Genomic DNA, 18,196 nt, shown 5'->3' with positions numbered 1-18,196 from the left:
CGTGCGTTTGTGGCATTTGAGAGGGTGCGTCTGTTTTGTCGAGCTCTAATTACAAGGCAGCAAACTTAAGTATTTCCTCATTTCCTGGCAGGTCGTGTCTGAGCGCTGCATGTGTACCACATTGCTAAGCAAATGAACCTGTTAGGGGGCCCGTGTGCCACCTAACATCCTCTGTACAACATGTCGATAACCTGTTGTCTTCAAGGTCCCACGACAGAGTAAGTCTGGAGGTTCTCATGTACACTCTGAAGGTTTTGCTTGCTGTGGCCTTTCCTGTTAGGACAGCGTTTTCTGTCCACAGTCTGTGCAAAAGTGTATTTTGAAGTTTCAGCAGCTCCAGTGTGCTGCTCCTCTTCTTCCTCTGAAGAACAGTGAAAACTACTGCACTAAGCCAACCTGGTTTCGCAGTCCCTGCAGGTACATGTACTAGTGTTATTATTTTTTTTCGTCTTCTCTTATAAAAAGCTTTAATGAATCTTATCCATTTCTTCTCTTGACCTTTGAGGCTCTATTGACAAACCAGCCCTGCCTAACTCATTTGCCTGTTTGCCTGATCGCAGTGCGGGTGCAGTCGAGATAACGGGAGGTGTGACAGCAGAGACCTGCAGATCAGATGTCATTACTCAGACACCACAGGTTGATACCACGATGAGACCACAGCACAATGACGGCTAAAAGTCAGGTCCACGACACACGTGTGCTCACGAGGAGAAACTGATGGAGCTGAACGTCAGACGTCCTCAGGTGGGTCCGGCAGGCAGCCTCAGTCCAGCAGCTGTCCACAGGAAAAGAAAGCCTCTGTGTTGAGGTCTTATGTAACCGTCTGCAGTGTGGACAGTCTGCTTCTGTGTTGCTGCTGTTCCACACACAAGCAGTCCAATGTGAAACACGGGGAAGGTCAGAAAAACAACTTTTCTAAAACCTTGTTAGATGACGGCTGTCGTGTCACAGTAATGGGAGGTTACATGAACGCAGCATTAGACGCTCCCTGTCTGGTAAATACCCACACACACTCTGAACTCCACACCCCACTCTGTAACACAGGCTTAGGCCTCGAGTTAGATGAGAAGATTGATGCCACTCTAATGTGAAATGGGAAGCTATCGCCAATTAGCTCGGCTTAACATTAAGACTTGCAACGAGGACAAAACTAGCTTGTCTGATCTAGCGCCACCTCTAAAGCTCACTTAAGAGCACTCATATATGTCATGTTTGTTTAATCTGTACAAAAACTTTTCACAGTTTAACATTGCGTTTTATCCAGTGGTAAGTGGTAAGTATACTCTGCCATGTGTGGAAAAACCCCTGAAAGGTGCTGAGTGAGGCGCCCATGTGAACACACAAACAGTCCTCCTACTGTCAAATGTGTGTCTGAAAGCTAACCTGAAGCCACTCACATAAGAGCAGCAGCTCTGTACTGTAGCTTCCCAAAACCTTTTCCTTTAAAAATCTGAAGTCTCAAGCCAAATCGGACACAAGCGCACTGATCTCGGTGTGTAAAATCAGCGGAGTGTCCCTTTAAGCCACCCGATCGCCTTCAAAACGTCCAGTAAGTTTCCACTCAGGTTAAATATTGCACTTGGTGGCCAATCATTGAACAGCGTCTGTTCACTCTTTACATTCCAGAGTTAGTCAGAGAGGAGCAATTAGAAAGACATTATATTATTCTGTTTAATGATTGACAAAAAAAATCAACATTAGATGTATTTAGCAGTTAGAGTGTGTACAGTATACAACGTGGACATTTCAAAAGTTGAAGTATAACAGGCTGCTGTAACATAGCGGCAACTTTCACATGCCCACTAATATTCCCATTTACTGCATGTGTGCACATTGCTGAAACATTTCATGATAGAGTAAGCGGTTTTATACAAAGTGTAGTTACAAACTGCATGTATGCACCATCAGGTTACTTCAAAATGACTGTAGCTGAACTACAGAGAACCGGAGTCTGTAAACAAAATTCACAAAAATGTTCACACAGGACAAGTACTGTGGTACTTCTGTGTGAACCAAAATATACTTCAAAAGTTTCTGTAGGTGAACTACAGGGGCCGGAGTCTTGATAAAACAGTAGACACACACACACACACACACACACACACACATACACATACATGCTTATGCTGCTACAACAGTTAAATAACACACTTGAAATATCAGAAACAGTTAAGTTGGCGAGAACAGCTTGAAAGGAATAAAAACGCACAAGTATCCCGGGATGTATTTCTAGACTGTGGTTTTAGTGCTTGTGTTTTGTACAATGCCATATGCTCGCCCATCCCTAAAGAGCACTTTTAAAGTATTCCCTCTGCATAGCAAAAAAAAAGTAAAAGTCCTGCCCACAAAGCCATTCCACAGTTTGTGGTTTGGTGTGGGAGGTTTGTCCGTGGCATAAAAATATCCTCCAGCTTTAAGTCTTTCAACAAACCTCGGCCTCTTTTCACTTTGACTTGTGCGTCAGGTTTAAAGGAATCACAGAGGAGATTAGTTTCCAGAACAGTTGAAACAATTAAGTGTGACTTTGGATGTCTTGTTTCTTTGATCCTCTGTTGTTCGCTTTACATCCACTCGTTTCCAACCTTTTGCTCTTTGCTTTAGAATTTTGTTAAGTTCAGAAGTCAGAGAAAAGTACTTTCAACCAAAGTGCTGACAGAAAAAACATGCACACGCTCACCGCTGCCTAAAATGCCCAAAGTCGGTCAACAAACCAGTGACAGTAAGAAAGTTCCCATGTAACAGGGGTGATGAAGACTTCACAGCCTGAGTATAAACATCGATTTCACTTGAGGAAAGCAACATCATGAAACACATGTAACTTAAACTGGCTACATAAACAGGGTCGTCTTTAAGTATTCGAGGGCTTCTTGCTGTCATTGTTATTTTTTTAAGGATTTGGATTAAATTGCTGTGTAATTTCACCATTTATTGCTCTTTAAATACCCACGTTTCTCATGCATAACTAGCCGCTCATTTGCATTTTGCTTTATTTTTCTCCTTTTTATACCTGAAATCATTTTGTGAGCTGTTTGCTGTTTCCCTGGGACAAGCTAGTCCAACCTAATTTATACTATTTATAAAACAAAATCCCAGGAAAAATAAATTAACTTTCTTGGCATATTTCCAAATAGTTTTTTTTTTTAAAGCAAATATGATCGTAGTCCCATTATAGTTTAAGTTGACTCAATCCCACATACACTGTCCTGTTGTCAGAAACACCACATAGAATATGAAATATGTATTAAATATATATTCAATATGTATTAATAAACCCTAACAAATACACTAGTTCCTCCTCTTTGAGCAGTAGCTGATAAAAACTGCAGTGCCCAGCTGTGCCACAGTTTGGGAAGTCAGAAACTATTGAGAAACAGCGTAACACATGTTGGTTTGGGTCTTTTTGTAGGATTTGTTGACAATAATAAAAATACAGAATATGTCCAGCTTTTTAAATTTGCCTATTCACAATCAGCCTCATTTATGGCAAACAAAAGGTGGGACAGGAAACGAAGAATAAATTTCCAGAGTACATCAAGAGTCTTTCAGTAGCCCCAATTTCCTCAACGCGTCCCTGCGTGATTCGTCTGTCGCCCCTCGTCCAGAAAACTGGACGGTGATGCCTTGAGGTCGGAACATGGAGCCGGATCTTCGCCTGTGGTCAGGGGACAAGGCACGCTGCGCCACCTTCTGAGTAGTAATGCCGCCATGGTAGGAGTGCCGAGGTGGTCTTGGGGCCGGGGTCGGGGCTGGAGGTTTGAAACTCCTTGTTGTGCTGCGATTAAACACAGCTGAGGGGTTGATGGTTAGGCTCTTTCCTCCGTAACTGTTAAGCTCAGAGGGTGGTGGCTCTGATTTGCCGGACAGGGATTGACTTTTGTCGATGTGAGAGCTGAGGATGTCGGGAAGGTCGCTCCTGGCTGCAACAGCAGGTGTCATGACTTTGGATTTTCCTCCATAAGTGTTAAACTCACTGGGGTTAGCCAGTGCAGGTGGAAGGATTTTGGGTTCCAGGGTCGTTGGAGAGGTTGCAGGTTCACTCCTGGAGGAAACAGGCGGATGGACCACGATAGATTTCCCTCCATAGCTGTTAAATTCGAGTGAGGTGACCTCAGACGTTGGGGCAACAGGTACCTTGTGTTCCAAAGGAGGTGGACTGATGCTGCTCCGTGCAACTGCTGGAGGTGAGGGACTCGTTTGGGGCTTTATATCTTCATGGCTCCTGAGGGACGGCGTCTGCAGAATCTCTGATGTTTTGTCCACATTAATCTTGTCCTGATGTGGTGTTGGAACACTGGGTTCTTGCAGCTTGGGGTTGGTTTCAGTTGCTGGGGGAACACTTGCCTCCACACTTGCCTCCAGAGGTTTAGCATTTGTTTCCGCGCTTTTAGGAGGATCCAGAGAGATGTTGTTAGGGGTGACGAGGAGCGACATACCCCCAGACATGGCTCGATTCCTTGTCAAACCCAGTTTAGACAGGGCCTCCCTCCTGGATTTGTCTGGTGAGGGGTCCTTAAAGGAAATGCTGCGTCGGGCAACATTTCGAGCCTTCTGCTCCGCAGGCTGCAGAGGCTCTTCCTGTACCAGAGGGTGTGACTCTGTTAGATTTGCCAGCATTTGTGCTCGTCTCTCCTGGATGTTCACATTAGACAACGTGTTCTGGTGCTCCTTGTTGCCAAGGATCACATTGATGTTAGCAGGAAAGCGGGCAGGCTTAGCAGAGGTAGGAGGACCCTGTTTAACGGTACTGTAGCTCAGTGGCTTTTCAGACTCCAGACTTGAATTGCGGAGGAGCGAGGAGGACCCTAAGCTAGAGGTTCCACCTGCCTGGGTCTCGGCTATCTTCTGAGCAATCAGGACTGGGGTGGGGATGCAGCCTGGAGGGTGATAGGAGGAGTGGCTCTCTGTTGGCCCATAGCTGCCACTTGGTAGAGGAGGGTTGTAGTCTGAAGGCAAGCTGTCTGTGGGATCGTGCCTTGGCTTTATCTCGAAGTGGCTTTCAGGAGTTGGCACCATGCTCTGAAAGTCTGAGAAAAGCAAATTGCAGAGTGAAAATTTAGGAATGAGTGCACGCCTCAGTCCCCTCTGTATACAAGAACCAACTGTTGCACACTACCTGGGCTGGTGGGATTGAAGATCGGCTCTTTGGTCTGCATCAAATCTGGTTCTGGGCGGACCAGGTCTATAATATCCTGGTCTTTGGGACTCGGAGGTCTGGCCAGGAGGGAGGACACCATGACACTTGCTCTGGGACTCGAAGTCAGGGGTCCATCAATCTCTTCGGCAGAACTGCTGCTGCTGCGTATGGGATTCTCCTGCCTGGGCTTCTGGTCGTTCTCCTTCAGACTCTCTTCCAGTGAGTCGATGGTGTCCTCAAAGAACTGGAGGCACTCTTGCTCCTCTTGGCTCAGAAACTGCAGCACATCATCATCCTGTCAAGGCCAAGAGACAGTGGGATACATTTCATTGCTATTTTTTCTAGCATTAACGAGGGCTGTCCTGCATTTGTAGAGGTCATCTCAGACTGTTTCTATTTCCCCCCTCAAAAACTGTATGACCTTTAGACGGGATGTGTTAACATCCTGTCAGGCTTCCTGTTCTGACACAGCATGCATTTCTTTTTCTATAACAGTGATAGTAACCTCTCAGAAATAAATATTAGTATTTTTTTAGAAAACTGGTGGTGATGAGTGATGAGGCTGGTGATGCTTTTGACTGGAGCTGCCGGAGTGTAAACTTCCCAGACTCCATTAAAAAGTAGGGCAGAGCTGCTAACTTTAGCGATCTTTTACTTTCCTCTTCATCACTGAACTCCATGTTGCAAACTAGACTTTCTCATACAGTAGTCATGTGTACAGAGCGAACACAGGCCTGTTTGTTCTTGCATCCCAACCCTGCAAACGTCTTTCCCAGCCGATATAAGCGTCCCTCTCTTCTGTGCTCCACCTCCACAGCTACCTGTCCTGCTCCCCACAGAGCTGCCCCTGAAAAATGACACAATGGGCTATCCAATAACAGCACTCAGTGACTATTGATTTTGCTGCTCCACTTTGAGTTCTTTTTCAGTCCTGATAAACATCGAGTCCACTTACTTAAGCCAAACCACGTGGCTGTGGGGAATAGGTAATCCTCTGTGACAATGTGTAATGCCCCTTAAAATGTGCAGTGGTGGACTGAAGAAAGAAGCTACTTAAAAATTGGAGCCAAACACAAACTACATTATGTTTCCATGCTAAGCTAACCACATCTTGAGTCCAACTTCATATTTAAAGAAATAGTTTGACTAGTGGCTCAAGCCAGCAACTTCCTGTAGTTGTCTTTTTTTTCAGAGTAAACAAACGAGATATAATTTGTTAATTAGCGAGCTTTGGAGGTGTTGACAGGTCTTCTTATCCAGCTCTCACGAGAAAGCAAATAAAGAATTTCCTCTCAGAGATAAATAAAGGAACTCTGACTCTGAAATAAGAGTGGCTCCTTACAAAAATATTGAACTATTCCTCATAAGCAGACTGAACCAACTATTCTGGACTAGTTACATTAATTTACAATTTTAAGGCCAATGTAAAGTAACTTTTTCTTACAGTTATGTCACTTGACAATGAAGGGTTTTGATCACAGTCCGTGTTTCACCACAGTCACACAGCAGATCGAAGGAAGCTGCTTATTTGAGCCGTTTCAAGGTGATGACCTTCAGCTGGTGGTTCACATGGCAAATGTTGCTGACATCTGTGTTAGTGCCACAACAAGGTTACCGAGAGCCTCGTTTTGTTTTGCTTTGCACACACACGGACACACAAAGACACCTGCAGCAACACCCCAACTGAAACCAATCTGAGATAAACACTGATTCTGCTGGTTTCAGCTGCAGATGAATATTGTCTATTGTAGTGAAGCAGCTCAGGACCCAGAAAACTGCAGCTTAACCGGTTCGGCTTGTGTTGAGTGCTGATAATAAAAGTCATCCTCAAGGCATGCACAGGGATTAAGTTGTTAAGCAGGTGTTAATTTCTCTGTGACTGTGATGACTGGGTGCATTGTGTAAACACAGCACAGAGCTTCAGTCAGGGTGACGCGCAGTGTGAACAATCAGCTGTTCATCTGATACGCTCAGTGTGCTCACTGTGTGTACGAAGACAACAGAACAACACAACTCCATAGTGAGAAAAATGAAGTGTCCACTACACAGCACCGTCACAGGGCTGTCCAGTAAGGCCATTAAATCAGATTTATTTACTTACCTGTTCTCACTGTTGTTGGAATAGTTCGGCAATTTGCATATGTGCCAAGATGTATGCTAACTATGAAGTCATCAGCTGGTTAGCTTAACTTAGCATAAAGCCTGGAAACTGAGGGAAGCAGGTAGCCTGGCTCCGTAGCGGAGGATGTTCCTATGATGTTATGTAAAGCCCTTTGAGACAAACTGCTTGTAAAAATGTGCTATACAAATAAAGTTGTCTTGTCTTGTCTCTGTCCAAAGGAAACGTGTTATGTGCCAGAACTTTCTGAAGTTTCTACTGGTCGCCTGGCAACCTCACGGTGGACAACAACTTGGTACAACCCTGTTTATGCTAAGGTAAGCTAACAGACAGACACAAGAGTGGCATCATGTGATTTTCATCCAACTAAATCAAGAAAGCGCATTCAAAGATTTGGAATCTGGAGAGCATCTGATGAGTAACTAACAGCTGATATAATCCAAGTCCACCATGAAAAGAGTTGGAAAAACAAATCACCTGTTGTGCTGTTGTACTGATTGAACTGGTTGGGAAGACGTGTGCATCCTTATTAATTACCACACAGTCAAAATATCCTTCAGCTGCGTGCCCTCTCTCATCATACTGTGACAGAGCTCAGTAGTATGACATGCAAACTGATGTCAAAGTATGGAGGGTTTTTGAATACTCACGCCTGGCTTGGAGTTTCGGCCTGCGCCCCCGTTGACCCCGTAGTGGAGCTGAGGGTTGGCTTGCAGGCGGAGGTCCATGGTGCGAGGGTCAGAGGTCAGCTGGCATTTGGACTGGGGTTCCTGGGATGCACTAGGTTGAAACGAGGATCACATCTGGTGCCCTTAAGAATCATCTAATCTTCTTCTCGGTGAAAGCCTGGAGTCAAAGAAGAGAGACGAGGCGTCAAACAACACTTCAGCCGACATTTGACTGCCTCTGAAGAGATCTGCCGGGCTAATGTAGTGACACCTCAGGTCCCTCTTAGCGAGTAATCTCAGTAAGCTCAGCATCGGAGAGCACAGAGACACCTGAAGGACCAGTTGGCCCGGAAGCTGCAGAACAGGCTCCCGAAGCCGAAACCACCGCACCGCATTCCTGTCTGACACTGTTCTGATAAACGACTTCAGAGATGATGTGAGAACAGAAGCTTGTGGAAATGTAAGGCTCAGCCTGCTGCACCGAGAGCTTTGGGTTCACTGCTGTGATCATCTGCAGACACTACAGCTTGTTTTGACTCGGTGGGGTTTTAATCACTCAAAGTGTAGCATCTGCACATGGCTTTCAGACCAGGAATTAACCCAACGTGTTACTTTGACCCACTTCTGTCGGGTTCTTCGCTGAAACAAATATGTGGTGATTTTAAGCCAGTAGTGATAGCAACTTTGTGTTATGTAAAGTAAAGGTAGTTATTTGGAGAAGGATATTTCTGTCTCTCCTGCTGGATCCAAATATTGTGTTATTTTTCCCTTTTCTCTGGATTATTCCCCTAAACCGGTAAACTATTGTGTTTCTGACGCGTTTTCTGTCTTTTTCTTAATACTGGACTGACGCTCCTCCTCAGGTTGTCAGCAAAAGTTATAAGGTAAAAAAAAAAAAAAAATCTGACGTCATAGAAATATGATGATGTCTTAAAACTATCGAAACTGTTGTTTTAGAGGCTTGCAGACCGACAAATCTAGAAAGCAACTGAAAGGCATTAGAAATCGGACATGTTTTGATACTGTGTATTTACAGTGAATTTCAAAACATATGAAATAATAAACTGCAGTTGAGGATGCATCACGTATTTCTGCTTTTTATATTATTCCAAAGACATAAACGTAGCATAATTCTAATATTGATGCTAACATGTGGAACAGCGTTAGAAGAACAATACGGTGACTTTCCATGAGATCAAGTCGATTCAAGCCCTACAATCCGCTTTACATCCCCAAGTGTTTCTGCTCAGGACTTACCCAGAAAAGTCCACAGATCGGTCATCCTAAAACGAGCAGCAAGCCAGTGGTTTCTTGTTTCTGAGAAGCAGCATACACATTTCTCTCTTGCTTTGCTGTGGCTGATTTATTCTTAAAAAGTCCACTGGCGTCGCGCTCCTCCGTGCGCGTAATGACAACACGACGGCACGTTACGCACCAGTTAAAGCCACGAGGAAACTCCACCCACGGCCTTCAGGAGGGTGTGTGTGCGTGTGTGTGTGTGTCGTCATCCAGGTGTGTGAACTAGTGCTGCGAGGTGACCATGGTGACACAGAGGAAAGTTATCTCAGTCACACACACCTCAGAGTTTCACCAGGCTGGATTCATGAACAGTGGGATTTTCAAACTTTGATCAGAGTTGTCATGGAAAAAAGTAATTAACCATTTCATTCATTAATAGGTAATTGTATGATAAAATAAAGACAAATTCATAAACTGGATTAAAAATATAGATTTTAATTTGGCATTTAAAAGACCGATTTTCATTCCATTTCTAGCTGCTTTTCCTTTTCCTGTTAGCAGTTTGCACAGTCAGTTAGCCTCACCATTTAGACTCACTGTGACACTGTGGGCTTATTGATTAATGAGCACTTTATTACTATTTCTGTCATACTTGTGGTTCCCCATATATAAACTGAACCATCAAAACGCCAAAGGCTTTCAGTTAACACAAATTGCTCAGTTATTGCTTATGTTGTAGGATATTTTAATTAAACTGTGCTGTCTCACACCACATTTTAAAACATCAATTCACAATATCATCTTTATCTTTCTTGGAAGCTCAAAGGTGTTTGCAAAACTGGAGCTTTCAGGTCAAGTCTTCACTTACCTTAAAAAATGGACAAAAATAATGAGATGGTGTATGATGTTAAAGCTGTGCTGTAATGTAGAAGCTGTTAGAGATTACAAATGCTAACATTTCAATTACTATTTATTATTTGACTCTATTAGCTTCTACCTTCCACAACATAAAGGTGGCTGAGTTAAAGAACAAAAATGCCTCCACGCTGATAATTTGTTTGATTTTTGCGCCCCCTGTTGGTTGTAACTGGTAGCTCATTGCTTCATGCTGTGTGCAGGCTGCGGTGAATAACGTGGATTCAGGATGTGTGAAGGGATCTTCAGAAAAGGTATCAAACTGAGACAGAAATTTCATTGTTGATCTTGGTGAAAGCAGAAAGACCGTAATCCCACGCTCCATTTAGTAGAGCCTTCACGTGTATCACGTGATCTTCCTCAGCAATTGTCGTGGGTTTGTAGCAGCGGGTGAGAAATACTTGATTAAATTTGTGTCCAAAGACTACATTTAGTATGATAAGGAAAAATGCCACAACGTTTGTTCTGACTGGCGTCAGTCTTGAAATTTGCACATGTCTTTATAAATCATTTTCTTATATTTCCCAGTGTTCCCTAAACGCACCTCCTGTCAGTTGGAGTAACCTGCTCCGGTCTGCGTCAACAGCGCTTCAGTGTGTCCGTTTGTTTGTTTGACGGGTTGGTTCAGCACGTTACCGGGAGGAAGACCGACTGGCCCCGGCGGCTGTCCACACAGAGGTCCGGTAAGTGCACACTTAACGTGTTATTACCGTTACCGTTGTTATCATTATTAGTAGCTAAGTTGGGTGAACTTGTTCAGCCCGCTGGCTAGCGTAGCAACGAGCAAATGCACCAGTACCTTCATGTGCCCATTATCGGACAATGAACCGTCTGTCGCACTCTTTCTCCCATTCCTCGCAACAAACGACCCCAAACTCTGACTGTTAGTGTCTAAGCACACTTATTTAAGTAAGATTTATTAGCGTTGCTTTCCATTATAACCAGTCATGTAAGTGAAATCAGGTAGCCGTGGCTGGGCTTCGTACGGTGGCCGATAATGGAAGCAGGGTTTCCCCCGTTAATCCTTCAGCACGCGAATAACGGAGGATACGTAAACATTCTGACAGAGAGCCGCCGAAGCATTGGTTTTTATAAGTGTTTATATCAACGCATCAGTTGATTTATTTCTCTCTTTCTAACACAGATGTCACGACTGAACGGAATGCTATGATCACGTCTCTGAAAGAGCCTGATGCTGCTTAACGTTAGCTAATGTAAGGCAGTTGTCTCGGTAACGTTAGCTCGGTACAGCAACGAAGCCTAAACTGCCACACGGCGAAGACGCCGGTTTCATGCATCTTTCATGCGTGCAGTGTCAAATAACAGCCGTTAGCTTTTTAACGTCAGCCTCTCCTCCCCTGTTGTGCAGTTGTTGGCATGTTAGCCCGCTTGCTAACATTCACACACAAGCTAGCGGCGGCTAAGCCCGTGCTAGCTGTCAGCGCGCCCCCGAACAGGTGCACTCCCGATTAAAAGCCGCAGCCTGTCCGTAGTGTTTGAGTCTTACGAAGACACTAATTACCCTCGAGGTTTGCCTTCAGCCTGTTCAGCATTCAGTTAGCATCGTAACGAGCTTCACCAGGCTGCACGTCCAGCTAGCGTTTTAGCCGGACGTCATGTGAACGAACAGAGAGGCTGTTGTCAGTGTAAACTGAGTTAACGTTAGGATTTGTTGCAAACGCTGCAGTTCCTGTGCAAAGCTCAGAGTCAGGTTTCACCAAACTAAACATCCAGGCTCTTTAATACCCTCTCAGGTCGGGCTGGGCTGACCGAGACGTTGAAAACATGGCCAGCATGTGAACCCAGATCGTTTCGGTCAGTGTGCGAGCACATTAAAAACATCAGTCCGATGCTGTGCGTGAGACTGCAGCTCTCACGTGTAAACCAAACTTAACTGAAGTCATCCAGCTTTTGATTAAAACTCATTCCAAATAAATTGCACAGTGGAGATTTCCATTTTCATGGAAGCAAATTGCTATCTTCATTATTGATTAATACACTTTCTAGCCTACAAAAATGTCAAAAAACAATTGACAAATTCTTCAGAGCCCAAGTTTCTTCCAAATCTAAAATATATTAAATTTAGTATCATACAGCACAGAGAAATGACAGCAAATCCTTACATTTGATCATCGTTAAAGGATAAGAAATCCAAGAAAAATCGCTATCCAGTGCTGAGAGGTGCAGTTTGGTGGAGGTCACACATATGAAATAATAGATAATAATGCACCAGTCCAGGGTGAACCCCGCCTCTCGCCCGTAGTCAGCTGGGACAGGCTCCAGCTCCCCCGCGACCCTGACGGATAAGCGGTATAGAAAATGGATGGATGGATGGATAATAATGCTAAACATTAGTTCAGATGGGGAATGACATGCAGCTAAGTTTTCAGCTGGAGTTGAACCTCGGAGGTCTGACCCCTCAGGGAGCCGATCGGCTTTAATCATTTATAACTAAAAGTCTTGAGTCAGGACGTCTGTAATGCACAGTGAGCGAGCAGTAAATGTTGGTCAGGTGGATGGATGCCAGGACCATCACAGGGGGAAGCTGCTCGCATCAGGAAAGTGGAAACAGCTGATCAACATGTGATGTAGCTGTTAGTGATGGTATTATTAATTAGTATTATTATTTCTTTACTGTCTCCTGCTGGCTCGTCAGCTCAGCTCTTTGGTCAAGTCGTTGTCTTGGATCAGGGAACCGGATGAGCCTTTACCAGGTGCCAGGAGTAACTAGATCCAAACCCAACGTGTCACGTTACCACGGGCTCTCCAGGACTGGTCACCATGGAGACGGGGTGTGGGTGTGGGGGGGGGCAGTGGTTGTTTTGGGGTGGGTGGGGTTTCACTGGGGTTTGACTGGCAGGTGGGACGCTGTCAACCTGTCTTCAGGTGTGGTACGTCCTGGGCTTTTAGTTAATTTGAGATTTTCATTGACCCCTGATTAATTTTTGATACTGACTGAAACATGTCCGTTCCCTCCTGCCATAAGATGTCAAATTCCTTTATCCAGATAGTTTCTCAGAATTTTTCCAGTTTCATAATAATCCCTCAGCCACAGACTCAGAAAATCTCTCAGACATCTGACTGTCTTTGAACGCACCAGCAGTCTCCGCTGTCACCTGCATTCCCACAACAACAATAAAACCAAAACAATGACAGAACTGATAGTTAATTATGGTGATTAATCGTCTCACACAAGCATCAAGTGTGAGGATTGTTTTCATGGAAACCGATGTGCTATTGACTCCTGATTGAGGAGGGACAAAATCTCTAATCGCCTTTTATTGATTGAAAGTTTTAAGTATTTATTAACAGAAGAAGGTGATGATAGGAGGAAGGAGCGACACTGCATGAAACACGCAGACCTTGTTCTCCAGCTAGACTTAAATAAACTCGGCGTGTGACGTAAGTTTTTCTGAGTCACACCATCTTTATTTGTCTTCAAGTCGCTGAAGTCTGCTTGTGTGTATATATGCTCAGTGGGAAACACACCCACTTAACACACGAGGCCGAGCAGGTGGGACCGGTGTGCTGTTAAAACACCCTGCTGAGGCAGGCAAAACAAAAGGTAGGTTAACAACCGCATGATTATTGCAGCTGATTATTTCCAGAAGGCGATGATGACAGTTTCTGGAATGAAAACAGACCCAGTGCTTTGTTGTCTGTCTCGATCGGGACAAGAGGAGCTGACAGTCGCTCCCGTCCTGGCCTTCCTGTTTCTGCCTGCTTCCTGGAGCTTCAGCCAGAAAGAGAGTCCAGAGTCCAGTCTGTTCGGAGTCCGGTCTGCCTCCCAGTAATAACAGTTTAGGGTTTTATAAACCTGCTGGGAGGGTGGGACTCGATTATGGAGGCTTTGTAAGATTTAGAGCAGATATTAGCTGCACATTTTCCCTCATCACAGATACGTTTGTATCAGCCTGTATTTTACTGGAAAAGTGGCTGATAGGATTATTTGATTACCAAAAAACCTCCGGGCTCGTAGAAACTAACTAAAGACGTGTCTGTCTCGCTCTTGTAGGTTTAGGACGGTTTTTACCTGTCGCTCTGTTTGCTGAGTCACTCGCTCACCTGTAGACCGACCTGCTTTTCACAGACTCCTTCGATCCTACCAGCTTCTCCATCCACTGCTGCACTATGGTACAGTGAACACACACACACACCTTCACAGTTTGAACAACTTTGGTCTTAAAGATTGTAAATCCACCCGCGTAGCTTTCACTGAAAAGTTCTGTGAATGACGACTCATCTTTTCATTTTAAAAAGAACACACTGCATTAAAACCATCTGGATGCACAGAAATGAATGGATTGTAAAAATGAAAGAATTACTCAGTATCACTTGTGTGATATTTACGAGGTGCACGTGAATGCACCGTGAAGTCCTTGCCACAGGCGGACAGACAGAAGCAGTGTGTCTGCATGTCACCAAAACACAGCAGAGACTCTTGGCGTCTGTGTTTTTTATCACATGATTATTTTGGTACAAACATTTACTGACCAAACAGGAAATTTACCCACATGTGGCGCTCGGCGGGTGTTTAGTTTGGACCTCGACTGAGAAATTAAAACGATGAAAGAACTTTGCAGCTGTGATGGCTTTAACTCGATTAATACTGTGGCACCTTGGGGTCAGTGAGTGTCAAAACCTGAACAGTTAGTCAGGTGTTAAATTGAACGACCACACTGCAGCATCACTGACAGCGGTGTGTGTGTGTGTGTGTGTGTGTGTGTGTGTGTGTGTATGCATGTGCGTGCGCGCCCTGTCTGCAGAGTGTATGATGTCAGAGAGAAGCTGCTATGGCCTGCAGCAGCGGTCAGAGCAATGCTGAAACTCTGGAGGGGTTCCACGAGGTGAACCTGGCCTCACCCACCACACCTGACCTTCAGGTAGGTCGAACGCCAACCTGTGACCTCATCACCTCGCCAGCGAGTTAGAAAACACAATCCACACTCTTGACGAGCTCCCAGTGAAGGAAAAACATTTCGGTCATCAGAAATGAACTGCTTCTCTTCTCCTCGGCTAACAGTCCTGCACTTTGCTGAGACTAAATTCGCTGTGTTGCTGTCGTCCTGCAGAACCAAGCGGAGCAGCGCGCCCCCGCCCGTCACAGCACCCCGCCCACCTCTCTGTACCGCACCCACTCCCTGGGAGCGCCCCCTCCTGGCCTCCCCGCCTCACTGCGGGCCGACCAGCTCCCCACGCAGCCGGTTTATTCCACTCCGCGGCACAGTCACAATGGAAGGTGAGGAACCTGCTGAGGCTGGATCCAGATGTCCGCTCACATGACATCAATACGTGGAGATTAAGCTGTTGTGATAATCCGTCAGAAAAGTCACAGATTCTCATGTTGCAGCTTCTCATGTGGAGATTTGCTGCTTTTGTTCTGTTTTATGGAAGTGTATTAGAAATAAAAGCTTTTCTTTGGTTGCGCTGCGCAGTGTGCCAGGCCAGGAGGCGGAGTCAGCCGAGGGCAACTTCCTGTCTGGAGAGGACGGGGAGGAGTGCAGCGCTTTGAGTGACAGCCTGTCGCGTCTGCGCAGCCCGTCGGTGATGGAGGTCCGAGAGAAAGGATACGAGAGGCTGAAGGAGGAGCTGGCCAAGGCCCAGAGGGTAGGACACACACACTCAAAAGCCCACATGCCCGCACGCATGCACACACATTCACACATACGCATGCGCACACATACACACACACACACACACACACATACACAGGAATGCAAAGCTGAATGGGAGTGTGTGTATGTGTGTGGGGTTGGACAGTGAGAGTGTGTATGTAAGACTTCACTATGTCTTTGCTCATGACTTGCAATGACATCATGTGATATTTTGTATTTCATTTAAATGTTTTGTTATGTATTTTTCTCATTAAAAGGAAAATTATGGTTTAGGCCTCAAACATATTTCACAAATTTTTATTTCTTCATATTCATATTTGTTTGTTGTTGCCATGCTATGATTTTACTTTCATGTGTTCATTTGGCGGTTGTTTTTCTGTTGTGTTGTTTTCTGTGTGTGTGTGTGTGTGTGTGTGTGGAAGGAGCTGCTGTTGAAGGATGAGGAGTGTGAGAGGTTGTCTAAAGTCAGAGATCAGCTCGGCCAGGAGCTGGAGGAGCTCACCGCCAGTCTCTTCCAGGTCGGTCCGCCCCCTCCGTCTGTCCATCTCCTCTGCTTCCTGTTTCCTGTTTCCTGTTTCCCCTCCTCCTGAGGCAGCGGCCAGACAGAAAATATCAAAATGATTTACTCCACCAGTTCACTGTTAAACAAAAGGCAGCAGAACCACAGATATCATCCACACGTTCTGGAAAACCTGAAGCCTACATTTCCCACAGTGCAACTCCTCTGCTGACAGCTTGGCGGGAGATGGGCTGTGTTGTGGCTCTAACTGGACAGTGATCGTGGTTAAAATGGATGACTAAATGTGGGGCGACAGAAGCATTTGCCTGTAAAGAAACCAGACGTTTTTGAGTTGTTGGACAAAATGTCTTGCTGATGGAGTTGAAGAAAGGGACTGAATCTGTCCGGCTGGCCCTCACATCGTGTTGCTCTTCTCCTCTTCACATTCCTGCTCCTCGATCTCGTCTCACTCTTTTCCTCACAGAAGGTGCTGGGACTCGTATCTGTAGGTGTGTGTGTGTGTGTATGGATGCAGCCAAACGGAAGCTCTGAGAGTTTTGATAGGCTGAGGTTCACTTTACGTGTGTTTTTAACGTGAGCTTGTGCAGGTGTCTCTTCACAATCAGAATGAAAACTAAACCCCAGCACACATTTCAAGTGAAGACATTTTCCCAACATATCAAAGTGTGTGTGTGTGTGTGTCTGTTCCAGGAGGCCCACAAAATGGTCCGAGAAGCCAACATCAAACAGGCAAATGCCGAGAAGCAGCTGAAAGAAGCCCTGGGAAAGGTGACAGCACGACACACTGTGAACGCATCCATCACAGTCATAACTCACACCTGAAACACATGCTGGCATCATTCAGAGTGACTTCCTCCTCCTGAGAACGTCTTCATCGCTGATGCTCCTCCTTCTCAGTGAACGTCCATAAATTTACCTGAAGCTGACTTTTCACAAGCTGCCTGAGAACCATCGTGGTGGTGTTGGCGTGTTTCCACGCCAAGACATTTTTAACTTGGTCCGTCTCCTCTTCAGATCGACGTCCTGCAGGCGGAGGTCCAGGCCCTGAAGACACTAGTGCTCTCCTCCCCCACCTCCCCCGTGGGCGAACTCCCCTCTGTGGGGGCGGGGGGAGGAGGAGGGGTGAAGACTCCCTTCAGGAAGGGCCACAGCAGGAACAAGAGCACCTCCTCCGCCATCCTGGGGACGCAGCCCGACCCGTCGGCCACGCAGCCCATCGTACGGGAGTGCAGAGAGGTAGGAGCCCACGGCAGGTGGTAATGCTGGTGATGTTCTGTGTAAACTCTGTGAGGATCCGCCGTGTGACGCTGACCTGCGCTGTTGGACACGTAGGTGGACGGTCAGCTGTTCAGCGACTTCAAGGCGTGGAGGGAGGAGCCGACGCTGGACCGGAGCTGCTCCTTCCTGGAGAGGGTTTACCGTGAGGACATCTACCCCTGCCTCACCTTCAGCAAGAGCGAGGTACACACATCTCAAGTCTTCTGTTTGTGAGTGAAGCTTCAGCTGCATCTCGGCCGCTTTCACGGCCTTCAGTCTGTTTCTGTCCGCGGTTGTTATGTGAGATGCTTTAATCTCACCTGGTGGCGGCTGTAGTTTTCCACAGCACAGAAATGTGTTGGCGCTGAGCTAATGGACTTAGCTGTCGTTATTTAAACGTGAATAAAATCCGTTCAGGAATCAGAGTTAATGGAGTGAATTGATCTCAGATGTAGCAGCTGCTGCCAAGCATGTTGCTGCTTTGTCTACCTGAGACCGTCAGAGCCCCACGTTAACCACAGATAAAACGTCCCGTGTCGTCCTCGTGTCCCTCAGCTGGGTGCGGCCATCTTGGAAGCCGTGGAGCAGAACACGCTCAGTGTGGAGCCGGTGGGTTTCCAGCCGCTGCCTGTGGTCAAAGCGTCAGCGGTGGAGTGTGGAGGACCAAAGTGAGACCACACACACACACACTCTTTCTCCTTCTCATCAAGCTTTCACTCTTTCATCGTC

The 18,196-nt window shown here is 45.9% G+C and overlaps 2 protein-coding genes across 6 annotated transcripts in view; one reads left to right on the top strand and one right to left on the bottom strand.

Annotated features, from left to right (window-relative positions):
* The first annotated feature begins 568 nt into the window (after nucleotides 1-568).
* The window catches only part of LOC124053607 (RAB3A interacting protein (rabin3)), a 20,929-nt gene continuing 3,301 nt past the window's right edge, over nucleotides 569-18,196 (top strand). The window contains exons 1-12 of one of the 5 annotated variants that reach the window (XM_046378920.1): nucleotides 581-744; nucleotides 7,475-7,570; nucleotides 10,604-10,753; nucleotides 14,166-14,209; nucleotides 14,842-14,958; nucleotides 15,148-15,314; nucleotides 15,511-15,682; nucleotides 16,113-16,208; nucleotides 16,901-16,978; nucleotides 17,225-17,446; nucleotides 17,543-17,671; nucleotides 18,023-18,135. In XM_046378920.1, the coding sequence (XP_046234876.1) occupies nucleotides 14,869-14,958; nucleotides 15,148-15,314; nucleotides 15,511-15,682; nucleotides 16,113-16,208; nucleotides 16,901-16,978; nucleotides 17,225-17,446; nucleotides 17,543-17,671; nucleotides 18,023-18,135 (1,067 nt within the window). In that variant the 5' untranslated portion in view covers nucleotides 581-744; nucleotides 7,475-7,570; nucleotides 10,604-10,753; nucleotides 14,166-14,209; nucleotides 14,842-14,868. Of the gene's footprint in view, nucleotides 745-7,474; nucleotides 7,571-10,603; nucleotides 10,759-14,090; nucleotides 14,210-14,841; nucleotides 14,959-15,147; nucleotides 15,315-15,510; nucleotides 15,683-16,112; nucleotides 16,209-16,900; nucleotides 16,979-17,224; nucleotides 17,447-17,542; nucleotides 17,672-18,022; nucleotides 18,136-18,196 lie in introns of all 5 variants that reach the window. The other 4 variants (XM_046378917.1, XM_046378918.1, XM_046378921.1 and 1 more) reach the window with 4 other exon arrangements.
* LOC124053606 (proline and serine-rich protein 2) lies at nucleotides 1,654-9,879 on the bottom strand. The gene is made up of 4 exons (XM_046378916.1): nucleotides 9,179-9,879; nucleotides 7,904-8,099; nucleotides 5,114-5,429; nucleotides 1,654-5,024 (listed from the first exon to the last, which is right to left on the bottom strand). Exons 2-4 carry the CDS (start codon nucleotides 7,979-7,981, stop codon nucleotides 3,532-3,534), a joined length of 1,887 nt encoding a protein of 628 aa, XP_046234872.1. The 5' UTR covers nucleotides 7,982-8,099; nucleotides 9,179-9,879; the 3' UTR covers nucleotides 1,654-3,531.

The sequence above is a fragment of the Scatophagus argus genome, chromosome 22, assembly GCF_020382885.2.
Source record: "Scatophagus argus isolate fScaArg1 chromosome 22, fScaArg1.pri, whole genome shotgun sequence".
Classification (NCBI taxonomy): Eukaryota; Metazoa; Chordata; class Actinopteri; family Scatophagidae; genus Scatophagus; species Scatophagus argus.
The sequence above is the reverse complement of the archived record's forward strand: the minus strand, read 5'-3'. Positions and strand labels throughout refer to the sequence as shown.